The 18,692-nt window shown below is 49.0% G+C and overlaps 1 protein-coding gene across 3 annotated transcripts in view; it reads right to left on the minus strand.

The window, feature by feature from the left end:
* Positions 1-10,109: 10,109 nt before the first annotated feature.
* The window catches only part of Uvrag (UV radiation resistance associated gene), a 254,426-nt gene continuing 245,843 nt past the window's right edge, over positions 10,110-18,692 (minus strand). For 2 of the 3 annotated variants that reach the window (XM_006508349.3, XM_030243116.1), the window contains exon 14: positions 10,110-11,960. In XM_006508349.3, coding sequence (XP_006508412.1) covers positions 11,258-11,960 — 703 coding nt within the window. In that variant the 3' untranslated portion in view covers positions 10,110-11,257. The remainder of the gene's footprint in view (positions 11,961-18,692) is intronic. The other variant, NM_178635.3, reaches the window with a different exon arrangement.

The following is an 18,692-nucleotide window of genomic DNA, read 5'->3' on the forward strand; positions in this document are numbered from 1 at the left end:
GGAGAGGGGAGGGGAGGGGAGGAGAGGAGAGGAGAGGAGAGGAAAGAGCAGGAAGAGAAGAGAGAGGCTGTTTTGTTGTGTTTTGTCAAAAAGAAAAAGAAGGCAGGGATATGTTTGGTGGAAGCGTGGTATGGTGTGGGGGAAGGGAATGTCCCTGCAGGCCAATGCTGAGGTATCCCTTACCTCTGAGGTACCAGTCACATGATAGTAAAGTATAGAATAGTTTATTCAGGACATGGGGAGGGGGGAGGGGAGTTGAGGGGGTAGAGACAGAGAAAGGGAGAGAGAGAGAGAGAGAGAGAGAGAGAATAGAGAGAGAGAATAGAGAGGGGGAAGGGAATGGGGAGAGAAGGGGAAGGGGGTAAGAGAGCAAGAGAAGAGAGTGGGGAGGGGGCAAGCAGCCCTGTCAGGCACATCTGGCTGTTGCCAGGTAACTGTGGGGCAGAGCCTAGAAGAAATGCTAACCCTGTTGGTGAGCTGGGAAAATGTTCTCACCTCTAAAGAGGAAGCAGAGTGAGTGTGAGTGAAGTCAGATGACAGAGTGGAAGGGCTGGTGGAGCCTGGGAAGACTCCTATTCCCATGTTCCTGTCCCCCACTAGGCTCTAAACAGGGACCTGCCTGCCCAGGAGATCCATGCAGGTCCCTGAAGGAGACCCTGCCTGGCAGTTAGGCCAAGGTCCCTTTCACAGAGCAGAGAGAAAAGAGGGCACTGGGGGGTGGCCAATTCCCAAGGGCCTGAGGGGCTCAGTGAGGGAAAACCACAGAACCCTACCCCTACCCATGGAGGGGGGGCAGCATCAGCCATCCAGGTGAACCTGCTATGGACCAGGCAGGTCAGAGAGACTCTTGTCAGGGGCCTTGTACCTGGGCCAGAGTGGGTGAGGCCTGAGGTTGGGGGGCTCTGAACACTGAACCAGAGAGGAGATGCCTGCGCAGCATGCATCCCCTTCCTCGTTTTTACTTTTTTTTCCTGGGTTTTTCATAATATACTTCCCTTTATTTACCTTTCTTATTGCTGCGCAGTTTGAGACTGTGAACTCAGGAGTCCCTGCAGGGCCTCTGACACTTTAGTTCCCCGGGGTTAAGCTACCAGAGCTGAGAAAGACTCATTCTCTAAGAACCTGTGTCACTGCTACAACTCTCAGAGTTTTGTTTGTCCAGGGTTAGACCAACAGAGGGCACCCAGCCAGCACTGAATGAATGAATGAATGGATGGATGGATGGATGGATGGATGGATGGATGGGTGGATGGGTCTGTGGCTGCATCTCTGTGAAGAGAGACGCCCCAGTTTCTGGTTTAAAGTCCTGGCTGTGTCACTTGAGTTCTGAGAATTTGGTTAAAGCCAATTTCCCTGGGCCTCATCTGTAACCTGGGGATTCAGCTCACCTCTCCTGATCCATTAGGCTTTCCTACCTGTGCTTTTAAATGAGGTGCCTGCCTCCTGGGAGCTCAGGCCATTCTGGCTGACAGAGAGAGAATGTGGGTGGAGGCAGCGGCAGGACACACAGGCTGGGGAGGGACATGGATGGACAGATGGATGGACAGGCAGAGGGATGACCTGGCCTGATGAGCATGGACAGGGAGTATTGTGGGGAGGACTTTGCAGAGGAAAACTTGACAGCCGACTCAGCTGTTGTGGTAAATCTCTAAACCAAATAAGCTCAGGCAATGAAAACACAACTCAATTAATATGAATCCATGCTGTGCGCCTAGATGGGGCAGATCGACCACTACTACCATCTTCCCCATAAAAGAGGCCCCTTAGAACTTGCAGTTTCTCCAGGCCAGGGGCTTCTGCTCCACTTTCCTTCTTCCTCCTCCTCTGTCATCCTCTCTCTCCCCCAAAACCTTCAGCTCCACCTTCCCTTCTTTCTCCACCCAATCACTGGCTCTAGCCTTTATTTATAAATTAAGGTGGGAAGACCGTTTATAGGAAATCACCAGAGTGCTGATTCACTCCTTGTTCGCAGCCCCTCACAGGAGAACGGAATTAACATCAAACATAATTAGCCCCAGGGCTCTCCGCAATACTCAGCCATGAGGTTGCTGTGGTCTAGGGAAGGGACTTTCTAAGTAGAGACATGGCAGGAACATTCTGTGAACAAGAGCCTCAGTCTAGGGGAAGGCTGGAAGGCACGAGAGTAAACCACCATGACCAATCCTGCTTTACCAACATCGGCTCAGGTCTACCTGACCCAGATAGAAACACTTCATCTGTAAATATTTTGGTAACTCCAAGCAACAGAGACTTAAAAAAATAAAGCCCTCTATACTATTATAGCATCATACCTGAAAAATGTCAGGTCTTTAATATTTAGCCAGTGTTTACATGTTGTTAGTTTACAGGATTCCGACAAGATCCACAAAAGGATTTACACGGGCTCCTTTGCTGCCCGCCCGCTCCATCTTGTCTTGTTTTGATGCTGGGGTCAGAATTTGGGGTTGTTCGTGCTAGGCAAGCACTCTCCACTGAGCTGAATCTCCCCCTGAAATGTCTCTTTCTTGGGGTTCTTTTCTTCTGTTGCTTTCTCCTTGCCCTGTGTTTATGGGGGAATAAGGTGGTTTGTCTGCACCCCTGTTGGGCCTGGGATTTCCTGGCTGCATGCTCCAGGTGCTGATGTGGTCTTCTGTCCCTGCATTCCTTGCAACTGAGAGATGTGCTGGCCAATGGTGAGTGATCTGAGCTGCAAGTGTGAGTCACAACCAGAGATTTAACATTTTTGGCAGTGCGTGTGTGTGTGTGTGTGTGTGTGTGTGTGTGTGTGTGTGTGTGTGTATGTGTGTATGCACATGCGCACAGGATATAGTTGCCTGTGTGCAGGAGAGTTAAAAGCCAGAGGTTGGCATCTGGTGTCCTTTATGTTCTTGATTTTCTGCCAGGTCCCTCACTGGAGCTAGACTGGCTGCCAGTGAGTCCTTGGAATCCACCTGACTCCCCTCACCACAGCACTGGGAGGATTACAGATGTGCAACCCTCTACTCTGCTCCGGTCCCAGGGTTGACTTGGGTGCTGGGGGTCTGAATCCATGTCTTCATGCTTGCCCAGAAGCATCCCGCCATGTTGCCTCCCCAGCCTCTGGAGTCATGTGTTTAATAGGCAAAAAGAAACAGAAGAAGTTGCAGTGATATATTTAACCCAAAATAAGTTAGAACGAAAGCATTTATATTCTTTTAGAATGCCTGTCTCTGGAGTCGGCCACTCACAGCTCACCTTAGCCAGCACTTTTTAATTATGTAAGAGCTGTGTGTGTGTGTGGCTTGACCCTCAGGCACTGCGCAGCACAGAAGTGTGTGGTCACACTAAGAGACAACCATTGACCAGGAGCGTTCCCTGGGTGCTGCCCGGCCTGTCATGAGGTACCTCAGTGGTCCTTATTTGGATTTGCTCATGCCTCACGGGCTGCAGAGTATCAAGAGGCTGCTCTGTGCACCTTCTCTGAATCTTTTCACTTCGTTCTCCTAAGAGAAGTCAACTATTTAGTGAGCTGATTTATGACGTACACAGCAAAGTGGACGTGCCTCCTCTTCCTCCTCAGTTCTCGGAGGGAGCAGCTGTGTTGAGGACAAGTCAAGGTGTGTGCAGTGAGGGGTGTGGGGTGGAGGTGGGAGGTCAGCTGGGGAGCCTGGAGAAGAGGCTGGAGGGCCCTCAGGCAGGCAATCTCCTCCCCAAACTGCAGTTTCATCCCCCAAAACCATGCAGTCCTCAGACACCCTTGCAGTGCTCCCACCATGCAGTCCTCAGACACCCTTTGCGGTGCTCCCACCATGGAGCACTTAGACACTCTTGGGGTGCTCTTGCCATGGAGCACTCAGACACTCTTGGGGTACTCTTGCCATGCAGTTCTCAGACACCATCAGAGTACTACGCCAATCAGGCCCCTCCCAGACTTTCTGCCCTTGGCCACCAGGTCTATGCAGAGACAGCTGCATTCACTCCAACTCTCCCTGTCTTCCTGTTACTTCATGGGGCCTCACTCCTCTCATGGCTTTGTGTTCTAGAACCTTCTCTCAGTCATTGTCTCCTGGGTAGCATTCACATACACCCCCCCCCCCATCTCTCATTCCTCTCCCATATTCTCTTTTGCCATCTTTTTGCCATCTCTTTACAACCACGCCTCTCATGGGATTTTTGACTGTTCCCTGTCTCCATATCACAGGGGCTGGCCGTGCTCCCTGTCTCCATGTCACATAGGGTTGACTGTGCTCCCCATCTCTGTGTCACAGGGGTTGACTGTGCTTCCCATCTCTGTGTCACATAGGGTAGACTGTGCTCCCCATTTCCCTGTCACAGAGGTTGACCATGCTCTCCATCTCCGTGTCACAGGGGTTGGCTGTGCTCCCCATCTCTGTGCCACACAGGGTAGACTGTGCTCCCCATTTCCCTGTCACAGGGGTTGGCTGTGCTCCCTGTCTCTGTCTCTTCTGACCACTGTCTGTCTGTGCTTCCTCGTGGCTCCCTCTCTCTGAAATGACTCCTGGAGGTCTCCAAGGCTGTGTCGTGTTCTGCCTCCTGGTCACCCACAGCCCTGCCAGGGCCCTGCTTGTCTCTTTGCACACCCTTCCTGTCCTGACCTGGGCTGCTGTCTTCTGCTCCTGGGATCCTCTGCCCGCTCCTGCACCCCTGCCCCAACTCATTCACTCGTGAGTGGCTTTGAGACTTTCCTGCCTCAGCCACATGCCTGGCTTCAGATTTCTGAAGTTGTGGCTGTGGCTTTCTGTGCCTGGACTTGGCGTGCAGTGAACTGTCACATGCATGAACACATGTCCCCAGCAATGTCTTTGTTGTTGCCTCTTACCTGGCTTGCAGCCCGGCTTGATTTCATTCCCCACTTTCCTTTTAGTGGTGTGAGTTTGTGTGGTGTGTATGTGTGATGTGTGTGTATGTGTGATATGTATGTGTGATGTATGTGTGGTGATATGTGATGTGTGTGTGTGTGTGTGTGTGTGTGATGTGTTTGTGTGGTGTGTGTGATGTGTGATGTGTGTACATGAATGCTGTCCCTTGAGTATTAAGGCATATGTGTGCAGGGGCAGAGGACAGCTTTCAGGAGTCAATTCTCTCCTTTCACTGTGGGATCCAGGGGATGAGCTTGGGTAATCAGGCCCGTGAAGCCCTTTGACCTGCTGAGCCACCTCACCAGCCAATCACCTTGGTTTGTGAGGTAGTGTCTTTCACTGGCTTTGAACTTGCCAGGTAACCTAGATAGCTCAGCCACCCAGCTCCCATCTGTGTCCCCAGGACTGGGCTTTTTTACACAGGTGCTGGGGATTGAACCCAGGTCCTCATGCTGTGCGTTAAGTCAGCACTTACCCACTAAGCCACCTCTCCCCGATTCCCAAGGTGATTTTAAAATGTCATTACTAATTGTTGTACGTCTAAGCAGACTGTGGAGGGGTGGTTCTAGTGTCTAGAAACCTTGTTCAGGCAGGCTGCCACTAGATGGCTCAGCCTCCAATTCCTCACAACCCAGGCAAAATGGTAGGACAGAGTCTTCTCCTGTCCCACTATGTTCTGGCCAACAAGACAGCAGGAGGCAAGCTCTGAAGAGAACAAATTTGCTGCTATTGCCAGAGGGACCTCCTGCAGTCTCAAAAAACCCCTGGATGATGCCCTACAGGAGTGAATGGGCTCGGAGAAGGCTTGTGCCTTCCTGGGTCACACAGCCAAGGACTCCTTTGTTGGGCTATGGAATTGTCTCGCAAGCTCTGAAGAGACCCTTCCTCTGGCACTGCCTGCTGTGCAGCAGGATCGTCCTTTCTGCCACCTGTGCCAGTAGTGCTTTTCCTTCTCTGTTGCAATAATTATTTTTTATTACATGTATTGTTTATGTGTTACCACACATGGCACAACATGTGTATGGAGGTCGAGGACAACTTGCAGGCTCTCTCCTGCCCGTCCCTGTGTGGTTTCAGGGATTAAATTCTGGTTATCAGCTTTGACTGCAAGCCATTGTTGAACCATTTCAATGGCTGTTTTGCTACCACTGAACAGAGTTTCTCTGTGTAGCCCTGGCTGTCACGGATCTCACTTTGTAGACCAAGCTGGCCTTGAAATCACAGAGACCCACCTGCTTCTGTCTCCTGAGTGCTGGGATTAAAGGCACGAGTCACCACAGCTCGCTCGGCAGCCTCTCTCATTCTTACCTATGTGTCTACTCATTGTTTCTCTGGGTTGCTGGCTTTGCTGGCCTTATATTGCAGACATATCGTTCATTCATTTAAAATCCACAAGGCTGAGTGGTCTACCTACAAAACTGTGGTTAGATATGCTACAAGGTGAAAAAGAAAAAAATGTCTACCTTGAAAATCCTCAGCTCTGGCTACCAATTCGGCAGATAAAGAGTATCAGAGGCTGGCCTGAAGGACATTTGCGACTTGAGGGACAGAGAAACTCATCTGGAGAGGTCCCACCAGGAACCAGAGGCAAGGTAGGTAGGCCCCTCAGCACATCTGTGCAGAGCTGCATTTTGCAGATGCCTGCGTCAATGTTTGCCCGAATCTCTCACTCAGTGACTTCTCCAAAGTCCCTGTTGAATGGTGAATTCCTTCAAGTGGTGCTTGGTTGGAAAGTGAGTACTGAGAGTGGTGGCCACACCTTTGATGGTGGATTTCAGAAGCAGAGACAGCCAGATCTCTGTGAGTTCCAGGCCAGCCTGCTCTACATTGTGAGTTGGGGCCAGCCTGGTCTACAGTGTGAATTCCAGGTTAGTCAGGGCTACATAGGACTCTGTCTTGAAAATCAAACAATAACATGGGCACCCTTTCTCCAGTCGTTTGTCTTTTCTAACCCTGTTAGCGCTGGCTGGGACATTATCCCATTTTCACAGATGCGGAACCAGATCTGGGGAGGAAGTGGCTGTGCCCAAGCCACAGTGGGAAACTTCCTGATGAGGCTCAGGCATTCCTATTACCACAGCAACGTGGCATCCCACAGGACAAAGGAACATGACACAATGGTGGCTGGCAAGGGCAGATTCTTTCCAGCATTTAAAAACAATTAAAAACAACAACAACAACAAACCCCACAGGCTTGTGTGTCCAAGTGTGCGCAGGCATGCCGTGGCATGAGTGTGGTGGTCAGAGGACAACTTTTGGAACCTGTTTTTCTCCTCCTATCATGAGTGTTCTGGGGATCAGACTCAACTGGTCAGGCTTGGTGGTAGGGACCTCTCGAATGGAGCCATCTTGCTGCCTCTTTCTAGGTTTTGGGTTTTTTTTTTTTTTTTTTTTTTTTTTAATAGATTGAGAAATGGAACCAGGCTGTGGTGGCACATGCCCTTAATCCCAGCACTTGGGAGGCAGAGGCAGGTGGATCTCGATGAGTTTGAGGCCAGCCTGGTCTATAGAATGAGTTCCAGGACAGCCAGGGCTACACAGAGAAAACCCTGTCTCAAAAAGCCAAAAGGAAAATAAAGATCCTTAAATGTGTGATGATGTGGTGAGGGTTATAGCTTCCAGTTGCGGAGAGGTGATGGGCTGCCATGGGTCTGAAGAGACAACTGTTCTATGTCACACAGCACTCTACTGAGCACGCACACCGAGGACACAGCTCCACAAGGACTACTTTTTTCCACATGCAGAAAGAGTAAAGAAATCACCACTGGGTTACTCACGTCTGGACCAGCCTCAGCCAGCTCTAGTGTCGTGTCCGGTCTCAGGGACTTGTGCTACGGCCACCCAGTGGCTACCTGGGAATGGTCAATACTGCAAAATCTCACACAGGAGTCAAGCCTTGGACCACGCTGGGAGGGAATCACACAGGGGTCAAGCCTTGGACCACGCCTGGGAGGAAATCACACAGGGGTCGAGCCTTGGACCACGCCTGGGAGGGATTATCTAGATTAACTGAGGTAGGAAGACCCACTTTAACATGTCCGGAAGCACCAATTTACTGACTACAAAGAAGCAAGGGGGCAGAGCACTGACACTTGTCACTCTCTTCTGCTTCCTGATTGCACGTGGCTGGCTGCCCCCAAGTACCCACTGAAATGACTTATCTGCCATGAAGGACCATGTGCTATGACTGTGAGTCTAAATAAACCTCTTCTCTCTTAATTAAGTTGCTTCTGTCACAGCAGTGAGGCGAGCAGCATACCCACCTGATGCCTGAGGTCCTCCAAGCCCACACAGAGCGTCTTAAGGAATTGCTAACAGAGCTGTAACTCCTAGAGAACGCGCATGGGTTAAGGCTTAGCGATCTGCATACACTTTGCTCAGCCCAGCGCCGCACACGAGTGCAGAGTGGATTTGATGATCTATGAGTGCCTGGTTGATTGCTGAAGAACAAGGTTTGTAGAATTAACTCAGCTTCAATAGGAAACTCAAAACAGGAGAAGACAGGACTCAAGTATAACAGGGAAATCACATATACTTTTAACTCTCAAAATAAATACTACTCAATTTTATTTTATAAATACAGATGCTGAATTTTCCTCCAATTGCCAACAGACCAGCTTCACATGCCAGTTATTATTGGTGGTGATTTAAAACTTATCTAAATAACCAGTGAGGTCCGAATAAATGGGTACCATCAGAAATGCTAAAGAGTATAGCTGGGTACAACCTTCCAACACTAATATTCTGAGGGAGAAAAAAAAATCTCTGCAATTTTTAATGTGGCTAAGGGGAAATGGAGAGAGGAAAGACAATCAGACTTTCATTGTATGATCTGTGCAGGCCATTAGAACTGTCCCAGACACATGAAAATGTAATGGGCTCTAAAGGACAGCAACTAGTTCTCCATATCTTCCCAGCAAATTCTGTTATCCCTGTCTATTAGTGATTTACAAGACTAATTAAAAAGATTGGTAGGAGATAAGATCATTTGAAGATTTGGTCTTGGTGAAACATACTCTGTAGCTGCTGGAGGTATGTGATGTGGTAGGCTTCACCCAGGTCACATCAAGTACCAAAGGATGCCAACCCTGGTTGCAAGCTTAGCAGCATTTAGGTGCATTCATGGCTGGTAGCCTGGGCATGCTTAAAGTACGGGCAGAACCGGTCAGCTCAGAGCCACGGGGACCCATGCAAGGGTATCATGCTGTGGAAGTAACTTCACAACCCGCACTTAGGAAGTCCGGAAGGCAGAGTGAAGGTAAGACCTCAGAGCTCTCTGCTGCCGGTCAGGGTCAGGGTCAGGGGACTAGAACGTGTGTACATCTGCATGGAGCCTCAGGTGGCAATCACAGGTCACATGGGACTCTCCTGTCACCTGCACCAGACTGACCTTCAAACACCTGGAGACGCCACCTCTCCCCAGGGTTAAACAGCATCTCTGTACCCATGATGGTGAGGTCCTCCACCCTGCTAACACCCTGTGAAGCAGCCTCCCTCACCCCCACAAATGGACTTCCTCAGACCAAGCAAAAGCACCCATTTGCAGGAGGGCTGTCTGCTGTGTAATAAGTCTATGCATTTTCTATATGGAAATAGTGGTGTGAATTAGTTCATCTAGCAATATGGTGGCTGTACTGGCTAGTTTTGTGTCAACTTGACACAGCTGGAGCTTCAGTTGAGGAAATGCCTCCATGAGATCCAACTGTAAGGCATTTTCTCAATTAGTGATCAAGGGGGAAAGGCCCCTTGTGGGTGGGACCATCTCTGGGCTGGTAGTCTTGGGTTCTATAAGGAAGCAGGCTGAGCAAGCCAGGGGAAGCAAGCCAGTAAGGAACATCTCTCCATGGCCTCTGCATCAGCTCCTGCTTCCTGACCTGCTTGAGTTCCAGTCCTGACTTCCTTGGTGACAAACAGCAATGTGGAAATGTAAGCTGAATAAACCCTTTCCTCCCCAACTTGCTTCTTGGTCATGATGTTTATGTAGGAATAGAAGCCCTGACTAAGACAGCAGCTAACAGAAAGCTGGGTCCAGGAATGCCTGGATGTAATATGGACGTGACTGTGAGACCTGTGAGCTAAGGAGCTACATCCTAATGAGCTGGGGCATATAGCTATGAAGCACATCTTGTTTGTCACAGTATGTAAACTCAGATGAGATCAGCGGCAGCAGCTGAGATACAGCCGTGGCTTTAGCTCAGGCTAGCCTTGTCATGATGTAACGGAAGAGATGAGGGGTTAGAGGGAAAACACCAAACAAAGCTGGGGGGGAAATCAGGTCATGTGAAGTAAATTCAACTTTTATTCTTCTTTACAATACATGGATATGTGGATAAATTTTTCTTTTAAGAGCTTGCAACCCTGAGGCAATGTCTGTGGGTACATAATGTATAATGCAACAGCGAATGGAGTCTGAATGTGCAGGGACAATGGACTTAGAAACATAATTGAACATCGTGACGTTGCACACAGCTATGCTTTGTCTAGTCTCTTAACCCAACTATCTCAACTGTCTCGTGGTCTGCACACTGGGCATCCTGCCTCTCCCTATGCTTTGTCATGTATAATGGCTTCCTTCTGACGGAAAAGTAATAAGTTAACAGGATTTATATCTAGGGGGTCTTTATCTGGGGTGTGTATTGCCAGAGGTGTGCCCAATTTTGGACCACATAAAAACTTTGGCCCCCAAAGAAATCTGGCTGCCATCTGACTGTGGTAAACGTGAGGTTTCTTAGGGTCCCCTGGGGTCCACCACAGGACAATTTTTCATGAGGGTATGGCACACTAGACAGAGACAGAACATCATTCCTGCTGGCTTTGGACTAGTGGGTTTATTGCCCCATCTTTCAGGATGCATGGCCCATCTTGAGGAAGCAGGGCAACAGCGGGGTCTGCAGGCTGACTATGGTTCTCAGGGCCGAGGGCCCGGAACAGAGACCATCACACTGTTTCTTATTCTCAATCTAAAGGATGGGTACAGGCCTCTCAAGGGTGGAAAGTTATTTTTGAATATTCCATTTTGCAAAGTGTTCCAAATGATGGAGAGGGCGGATGCTTATGAGAAACTAAAGGTGAGCTCCTTCTGTTACACAGATTCCCATCTTCCCTCTGAGGAGAACACAGAAGTGTAAATAAACCGCAGACAAATGCCTATAACGGGACTTGAGCTGTAAGCAGAGGGCGACCTTTGCCCAGAAACAACCGCCAGGCCTGGAAAGCTAATCTCACGAACTGGCCCCACTGGTACCCAATGACCCTGAGTCCCCTCAGTTCCCAAAGTCAGCCTTTACGAGGAATCTGCTCCACTGACATCATTTGTGTCGGAATTATTCAAAGATGAAGTGAAGCTTGGCCCCAGGGAGGGCAGCGGCTCTCCCTGGTCCTACGGTCTGCCTGCCTGCCTGCCTGCCTGCCTGCCTGCCTCACTTGTCGGAACTCCTGCGAGGCCGGCGGAAGCTGGACACGTTCTCGCTGAGGGCATAGATCCTGCGAGAGAACTCCTCAAACTCCCCCAGCACCTGCTCGTCACACTCCACTGCCACTGCGCTGTCCACCGGGATGCAGCTGAGCGCCTCCAGCTGGTCACCCGAGGTGAAGCCTGTGGCTTCCAGCCCGATGATTTCCTCTGCTTGCTCCACTGCACAGCAGAGCTCAGCTGAGGGGGCCGGGTGGCACGAGCCTGGCAGCAGGGTGCCGGCAGGGCCAGCCTGCTCGCTGGGCAGTGCAGTGCCATTCACGGCTGCCAGGTGCCCAGGCAGGGCTTCCCCCTGCTCTTGGCCGGAGTCCGAGTTTCCGTGGTCTCCGCTCACACTGCTGCCCAGGTCTACTCCTGCTTTCTTGTTTTCTTTGGAGAAGTCCAGGGAGGTGTCCAGGGAGGAGGACAGAGGGGCGACCTTTCTCTCAGAGTCTCCCGAGGTGGGCATGGCCACCCCGGGCTGTGTCAATGCTGAATTGTAGCTGGGAGGTGGGGTTTTGTACTGGAGTCTCTCGTTCTCTGAGCTGGCCCGCTTGCGATGGACTTTATCTGGTGATGGGATACCCGCAGAGAAGCCTCCATCTGCACCCCCAAACGTGGAGCTTTGTCTCTTCGGGACAGGGATGGCATTGGAGATGTGATGTCTGTCACTAGAAGGCAAACAAAAGCGAGAAGTAACTGTCTGCTTTGGAACTCAGGTTACCTTCTGGGAACAGAAACTGGAAACAATATATTTTAGATTTGAGATTAAAAACCAAAACCAAATGCCCGTGCAGAGTTAGATTACTACCAACCTTAGACTGATATAGCATTTAAAGCAAGCAACACCACAACGTCTGCAGGAGCTCACTTTGGTGACTTCCTTTTAGGAGGAACAAATTTACTCAATATATTTAAGACGAGAGTACCCAAGGTAGGATGAGGGACAGAAAGCATGTCACTTGGGGAGGAGCTGAAGGCTCTGGTTAGACTGGGTCTACACATTAGTGTACGATGGGCCCAGCCATTTCTGTGAATGATGCCAGGCCCTGAGGGCTTCCATTCTGACCGTGACTTTCAATCCTATGAAAAGTGCTCATGCAAGATGAGTTGCCATGGTAACTTGCTGATGGATGGCCTTTCCAACACTCAGTACTCATCACCCAGCGAAAGAGAACCACACAGAGAGCATCAAGGGAACCCTTCTTCCTCTTTAATAAAACATTACCACAGGAAATGGCTTCTCTTTTACAAGGCTGGTCACACACGTTTTTATAATACTTGGTCTGTAGTGCCTACTTTGAGCCAGGAAAAATAATCACTGTCCAGCCACAGCACACTTTAGAGTTTCTTCAGTAACTTCATGTATATCATTTCAGCCGGGCCTTACAAAGGCACTGTCAAGAAAGCAGAGTCAATCTGAGACAATAAATAACCATCAATGATGGGAGTAGCGCAGCAGACCATGAGCCACGGTCGCCAGCGAAGCCTGCAGGAGCGCTGACTGTAGTTACAGATGCTGCTGTGTGAGTGAAATTAGCATCAACACAGCTTTATCAGCAGATGGCACCGGGGCTGACCATCTGACTCTTGTCCTCCAGGGGAGGACACACACATGCAAGGAGGTTAAGGGGCTTGTCACTAGGTAGGACTGAAACCACAGAACAACTGGCTACTACTAAGTCTGTCAGAGGAGACACAGAGGCAGAAGATAGAGGGAGCCTCCAAGCTTCCAATATCGCCAAAGGTGATTTCTAATTATTTTAGCAGCACTACTTTCAAATTATAATGTCAGAATGTCAGTTAAGTGCTCTGACAAAAACAAAACAAACAAAACAAAACAAAAAAAGGGGCCAACAATGTCTCCTGTGTGCACAGACAAGCCTGCAGTCAGATCACTGCTCGCCTGCTGCTCACCCCTGCCCACCTGCCAGGCCTTCTCTGGATTATGCTCTTTTGTTACTTACAAGGTGTCCCTCCATTGGCCTAACACATCTCACTCAGCCAGACCCGAGCACGGTATCAGTGAGCTTCATAAGAAGTGCTCCCTGGGATATTTATCAAACCGGGCAAGTGGACCAGCAAATGGCTGTTTGTGGCTAAGAAAAAGCAGAACCCAACTGAGCAAAGCCTGCTGGTCTCCGTCTAGGTTTTCAGTTACTGTGTTGTCAAGCCCACTGTGATCTTTTTGGCCAGCCTCAGTTTCCTCTGGATGGTCCTGCAGGGGACCAGGCAAGCACATCAGACAGCACCAGCAGCCCTCAGCCTGTTGACTCAGGATGGACAAGATCAGGACAGAGTGGTCGGAGAGGGCACTGGGTGTAACCCTGGCACTTCACAGCTTTTGGTTTTGAAGGGTAAGGGCCCTGATACCCTCTGTGTAGCTCTGGCATCTGGCCCCTCACTTTCATCTTTGCTCCTTGGTTGACAAAGGTAGGTGCAGGGAATGCATGCTGACACACCCAGCTGTGCGCAGGGTAGGAACACATCCTACGGCCCTCATTGGTTTTTATAACTCTCCTCAGCTCTCCTGGACTCTGTACAACAGGGAAGTGATGTGACTCCCCTCCCTGCAGCTACAATGGAAGGGAGCAAGAATTTCCCTGCACACCCTTCTGTTACATCCTTAGCCCCCAGAGCCCATGCCTCTGCCATGGGTGAAGGCAGGCTGGTGAGTGGGTTGTTCGAGGCTAATAACCACAGCTGTCTTAGACTCCGTCTGCACCCACAGTCCATACTGCCATTATGTTCCAGTTTTACCAACCCCGTGTGCATCCTAAGACCAGTGGAACACAGCTGCACGCCACAGAGGGGCCTCACTAACTCAAAGCCTGGCTGTCTACCCCTCTCTCCTGTGCGGGCAGACTTGGGTGTTTTCTGGCATCTTCTGTGACATTCTTCTCTGCATCACTCAGGTACTGGAGCAGCTCAGGAAATGAAAGCGTCTGACATAAACTGGAAAATTATCAAAAACCATGTTCTCATATAAATGGTAAGACAGAGCCAGATGTGATGAAGTGCGTCTGCAGGCCTAGCACGTGGGAGGCTGAGGCAAGGGGATGGGCCGCACAGGGCACCAGCTACAGAGTAAAACACTGTCAGTTATTCTGAGAATCTGCAAGGATGGCTACATCCCATCGCTTACTTTTTTAGCCAACTTCTGTCTTCTCCCTCTTAGTTCTGAGTTATGTGAAATGGAAAACTTTTGAAAGATTTAAATATTAAAGTCTTTCACACAATTTAAAAAAGAAGTACAAAGAAGATATTTCTTGCTGACTGGGCTACTGGTATGAACCCAATCACTGACCGAGTGGAGAGCTGCAGGGTTTTGAGGACTCTGGGTGCAGGGTGTGGGCTGCTTTTGTCCCTCCTGTGACCCAGGTCTCACACTGACCAGTTTCCCTGCTCTTTTAAACTGTTGCCCTAAGGACTGCGTGTGGCATGCATGTAAGCACGGGTGTGGTGGGGCACTAGGCTTTGTTCTGTGAGCTCTGGGCATTGAATACTGGAAGTCTCAGACATGGTGTGCTTTAGATGGGAACTTTGCAAGATTAAAGTCAGTCACTCAGAATGGGTGTGTTTACACTCAGAATCTTAGTGATATTCCAGACTTTTAAGACATCTGAGCTCTGAGTAGCTACGGCATGACATGATGACATTAAAATTATACATTAACGATGCATGCATTTTTAATTATCACAGTAATTTATACTCGCAGGAAAACAACATAAATATAAACTACATATAAAAAACCCTACCATAAGCTATTACCCATCAAGTAACCACTATTAATTTTGGATGTTTTCCTTTTAAACTTCAATTTTATGTATGTTTAATTAAAAAAAAACCCACATAATTCTGTATCCTGCTGTCATATGTTATTAAAATCTCTGGGTAAATATCATTTTAAAAGGCTGCTTTAATGAATGGAATGTTGTAATTTATTTAATTATTCCCTCATTTTTAGGATGTTTCTAAACTTTTTACTGTTAGAAAACAAACGGCTGTTCATATCTTAGGCTGATGATCTGAGTTTGATCCTGGGATCCACAGGGTTTGGTGTGGGTGAGGGGGGCAACTTAGAAAACTTGCCCAATAAGTAAACATAAGTAAAAAGGGCAGCAATCAGAAATACTAATAACTGACTAAAAAAATACAGATAATCAGGTTTTATTTAAGGTACTTTTTGTCTGATTATAGCCTTACTTCATGACTATTTTATCTGATTAAAGAGTCTGAAACTCAGGTTTACTCATTGTGACCAATTTTTAAATGCTATCGACAATTTGCTTATAGAGTGAAAATTGTACATTATGTAAACTGATTAAAAAGAATTTCTACACTTAAACTCACAACACACACGCTCACACCCACCTACCCACCCACCCACACCCACACAAGAGGCATGTGGATATAGCTCAGTGACGAGGGCATTCAAGCTTAGCATGGGACATGGGTGAAGCCCTGGGTTCAATCTGCCGAGTCACCAGTGGGAGGAAGGCACGGGGAGAGGGAAAGCAAACCTCCCCAGACCGTCAGAAAGGATGCAGGAGGAAACACGGACAGACGGCAGTCCTTCCTGACCCCAGCCCCTGCTCAGGGCCCTGGGAGTTCTGAGCCCCAGGTGCCGAGTCTGAGGCTCCGGGAAGCCGAATGAGTTCACCGCCTCTCCTTAGTCCCTTGCCCGGAGAGACCGAGTCTTCTGGCTTGCTATGTGTTCAGACTAGAAACACTGTACCTGGGGTTTAATGCTACAATTAGAAAGAATCTATTAAAACAAACCAACAAACCAGCTATCCTAATTGCAGATTTATTGGGCAGAGTTTAATGGGAAAAACCAAAGGCAGAGCCTGTTAAAGAGCCCACCGGTTGGGGCAGCTGAGTGACCAAACCTAGCTGATGGACAGAAAGGACTTCTCAGGAACATCAGAAGGAGCCAAGTGGCATGGAGTTTAAAAGTCAAAGAGGACATCCTGGTTAGGTTTGGCTTTTCCTAGATGAAGGTGGTGGCTGCCTTTCTCATTGTGGGAGTCCACAGCTATCCAAGCCAGTCACCTTCCCTGGTCCTCTTACAGCTTCATCTAAAGACTGTTCTCTGAAGAAAAGATATTCAGAGGCCTGGACTCCACTCCCAGCGCAGTTTGACCGTCCCTCTATTTGGGGTTACAACTTCCCCATTTACTGGTTACTTGACCAGGGGCAGTTTTTCCCTTTGTATAATAGATTATCTGACCTTGCTTAAGACTAAATACTTAAAATCGTTGGCTAAGCAGGGGGTGGTGGCACATGTCTATAATCCAGCCCTTGGGAGATGGAGGTCGAAGGACTAGGCGACACAGCAAATTTGAGACACGGTCTCAAACTCCCAACTAAAACAAAACAGAAACCAACAAAACAAGGCATCAGTGTGGTTGTGAGGGTGAGAGAGTTGGGGGAAAAGTACTGAATCAATGGACAGGATTTGCCTGCGGTGAGCCAGCAGTGCCTTCCCTCTTGAAGTATGAGGTGAAGAAAGCTTTGAATAAAGGAGAAATGCTTAAAATGCCCTATTTAGATGATCTACCAGCTGCTTAGGGACCACAAGAACTTCCCAGAATCCTTTGGGGTCTACATTCCAATTGTCCCTGAACCCCTAAAGCCTCATTTTTCTCTATATATTTAGCTCATGGAGAGATTTTTTTTTTGTAAAAAGGAAACCTCTATTTCCCTGACCTAAGTCAAGAAGACCATGGGCAGAAACTTAATAGCCTGTACGCGAACCTGTGGTGCCATCACCTGTAACAGGGCAGAGCCCAGTTTGACTCTACCATCCTTGGCCCACCTCCTCTCTTCATGCCCTGTTTGTGACTGAAGCCAGATGCTCCTCTGAAGAGAAGTGGTTAGGAGAGAAAACCTCCAGTGGGAAGGTCTAGCCTAAGAGGTGATTCTCGATATCTGACATCTTCTACTCGTCTCTGGCCCTGCTGTAAACCAGTTACGGCAGTGCGTGGCTGGCTATGGTGGGTGGCATAGGCATGTAAGCCCAGCACTTGGGAGATAGAGGCAGGAGGATTAGGAGTTTAAGGTCATCCGCAGCAGCAGACTTACTGAGTTCAAGGCCTGCCTGGGGTACGCGAGACCTTGCCTTGAAATACTACCGCCACCAACAGGGGCTGGAACGCTTGGTGTTCTTCAAGCGGAATGGAGGGTTTAGTTCTGAGCACCCATGCTAGAAGACTCACAAGTGCCTGTAACTACAGCTCCAGGGACTCCATGCTCTTTCCTGACATCCTTGGGAGCTCACTGTGTTATCTTAAAAGACACAGGAGGACTGGTCATGAGCTGGAGGTTGGCCTGGGATGTCATTAGTGAGGTCCAGGCCAGCTAGGGCTATACAGTGAACCTAAAAACAAAACAAAACAAAACAAACAAGCAAAACACCCAGCAAACCAAAACCAAATAGGATTAAAACGAGGAGTTAAAGAAAAACTCTGCGTACAACAAACAGGTAGTCACCAAGTTACCGCTCAGAAGGCTAACACCCATTAGCAGCTTTACACAACACCACATATCTATACAATGTCACACAGCAAACAGCACCCCCGCTTACATAAGAAGAAATTGCCACATGGAGGTCAGGAACTTGACTAAGGTCACAGGGCCCCAGGTAGAGATCTGAGCTTACAGTAATGAGTAGTATGGCTGCCTCCCACCTCTGTCTTGGCTCCCAGAACTTTAAGGCCCCTGCTGTCAGCAAAGTGGCTCCACTTGTTCGGATTCCCCTTGATGGGAGGCCAGTGAGTGGGTAGCACCCTGGTCTTTCCTTCCTAGAGCCCTGTATGCTGTGAGGGGTTCTCACACCAATTACAATTCAGAAGTTAATTTAGCCACGAAGCCATATAAAATATGGAGGGCGAGAGAAAAATGGAACAAAGAAAACCCATGAAAAGTTACTACATCAAGAGAGTTCGTGAAGCTGGGCTGGCTGTATTTTCAAATGACTCCTCCCATTCTCTTTCAGATCCATGGAGGAGGAATGTTTTATCTGTCTACAGCAGGGGCTCTCCCCGTTGCTTCATGGGGGAAACTACAGCTCAGATACGTTTTCCCTTCTGCAATGTTTCCTCTGAGGAACATTATCAGATCACAGCTGGTCAAAACCCTAAATCCTGATTCTCAGGATTCCAGCCAAAATCTACAGCTACAACTCAGGAACAGGGATGCTTAGAAAGAAAGGGGGCTGGGGGCTAGGGGTGGGGGAGGGGAAAGGGAAACTTTTAGATAACATTCACTCTTCTCAACCCCCCCCCCCCCCGCCCCTGCAGCAGCCGCAGCCTCTCGCTCTATCTGGCGGTGTTTAGGTTGGGGTCCGGCCATCAGGTTTGAAGCTGTAGGCCCTGCTCTGCGCCAATATCATGTCAACT

Source organism: Mus musculus, chromosome 7, assembly GCF_000001635.26.
Source record: "Mus musculus strain C57BL/6J chromosome 7, GRCm38.p6 C57BL/6J".
In the NCBI taxonomy this organism is placed as follows: domain Eukaryota; kingdom Metazoa; phylum Chordata; class Mammalia; order Rodentia; family Muridae; genus Mus; species Mus musculus.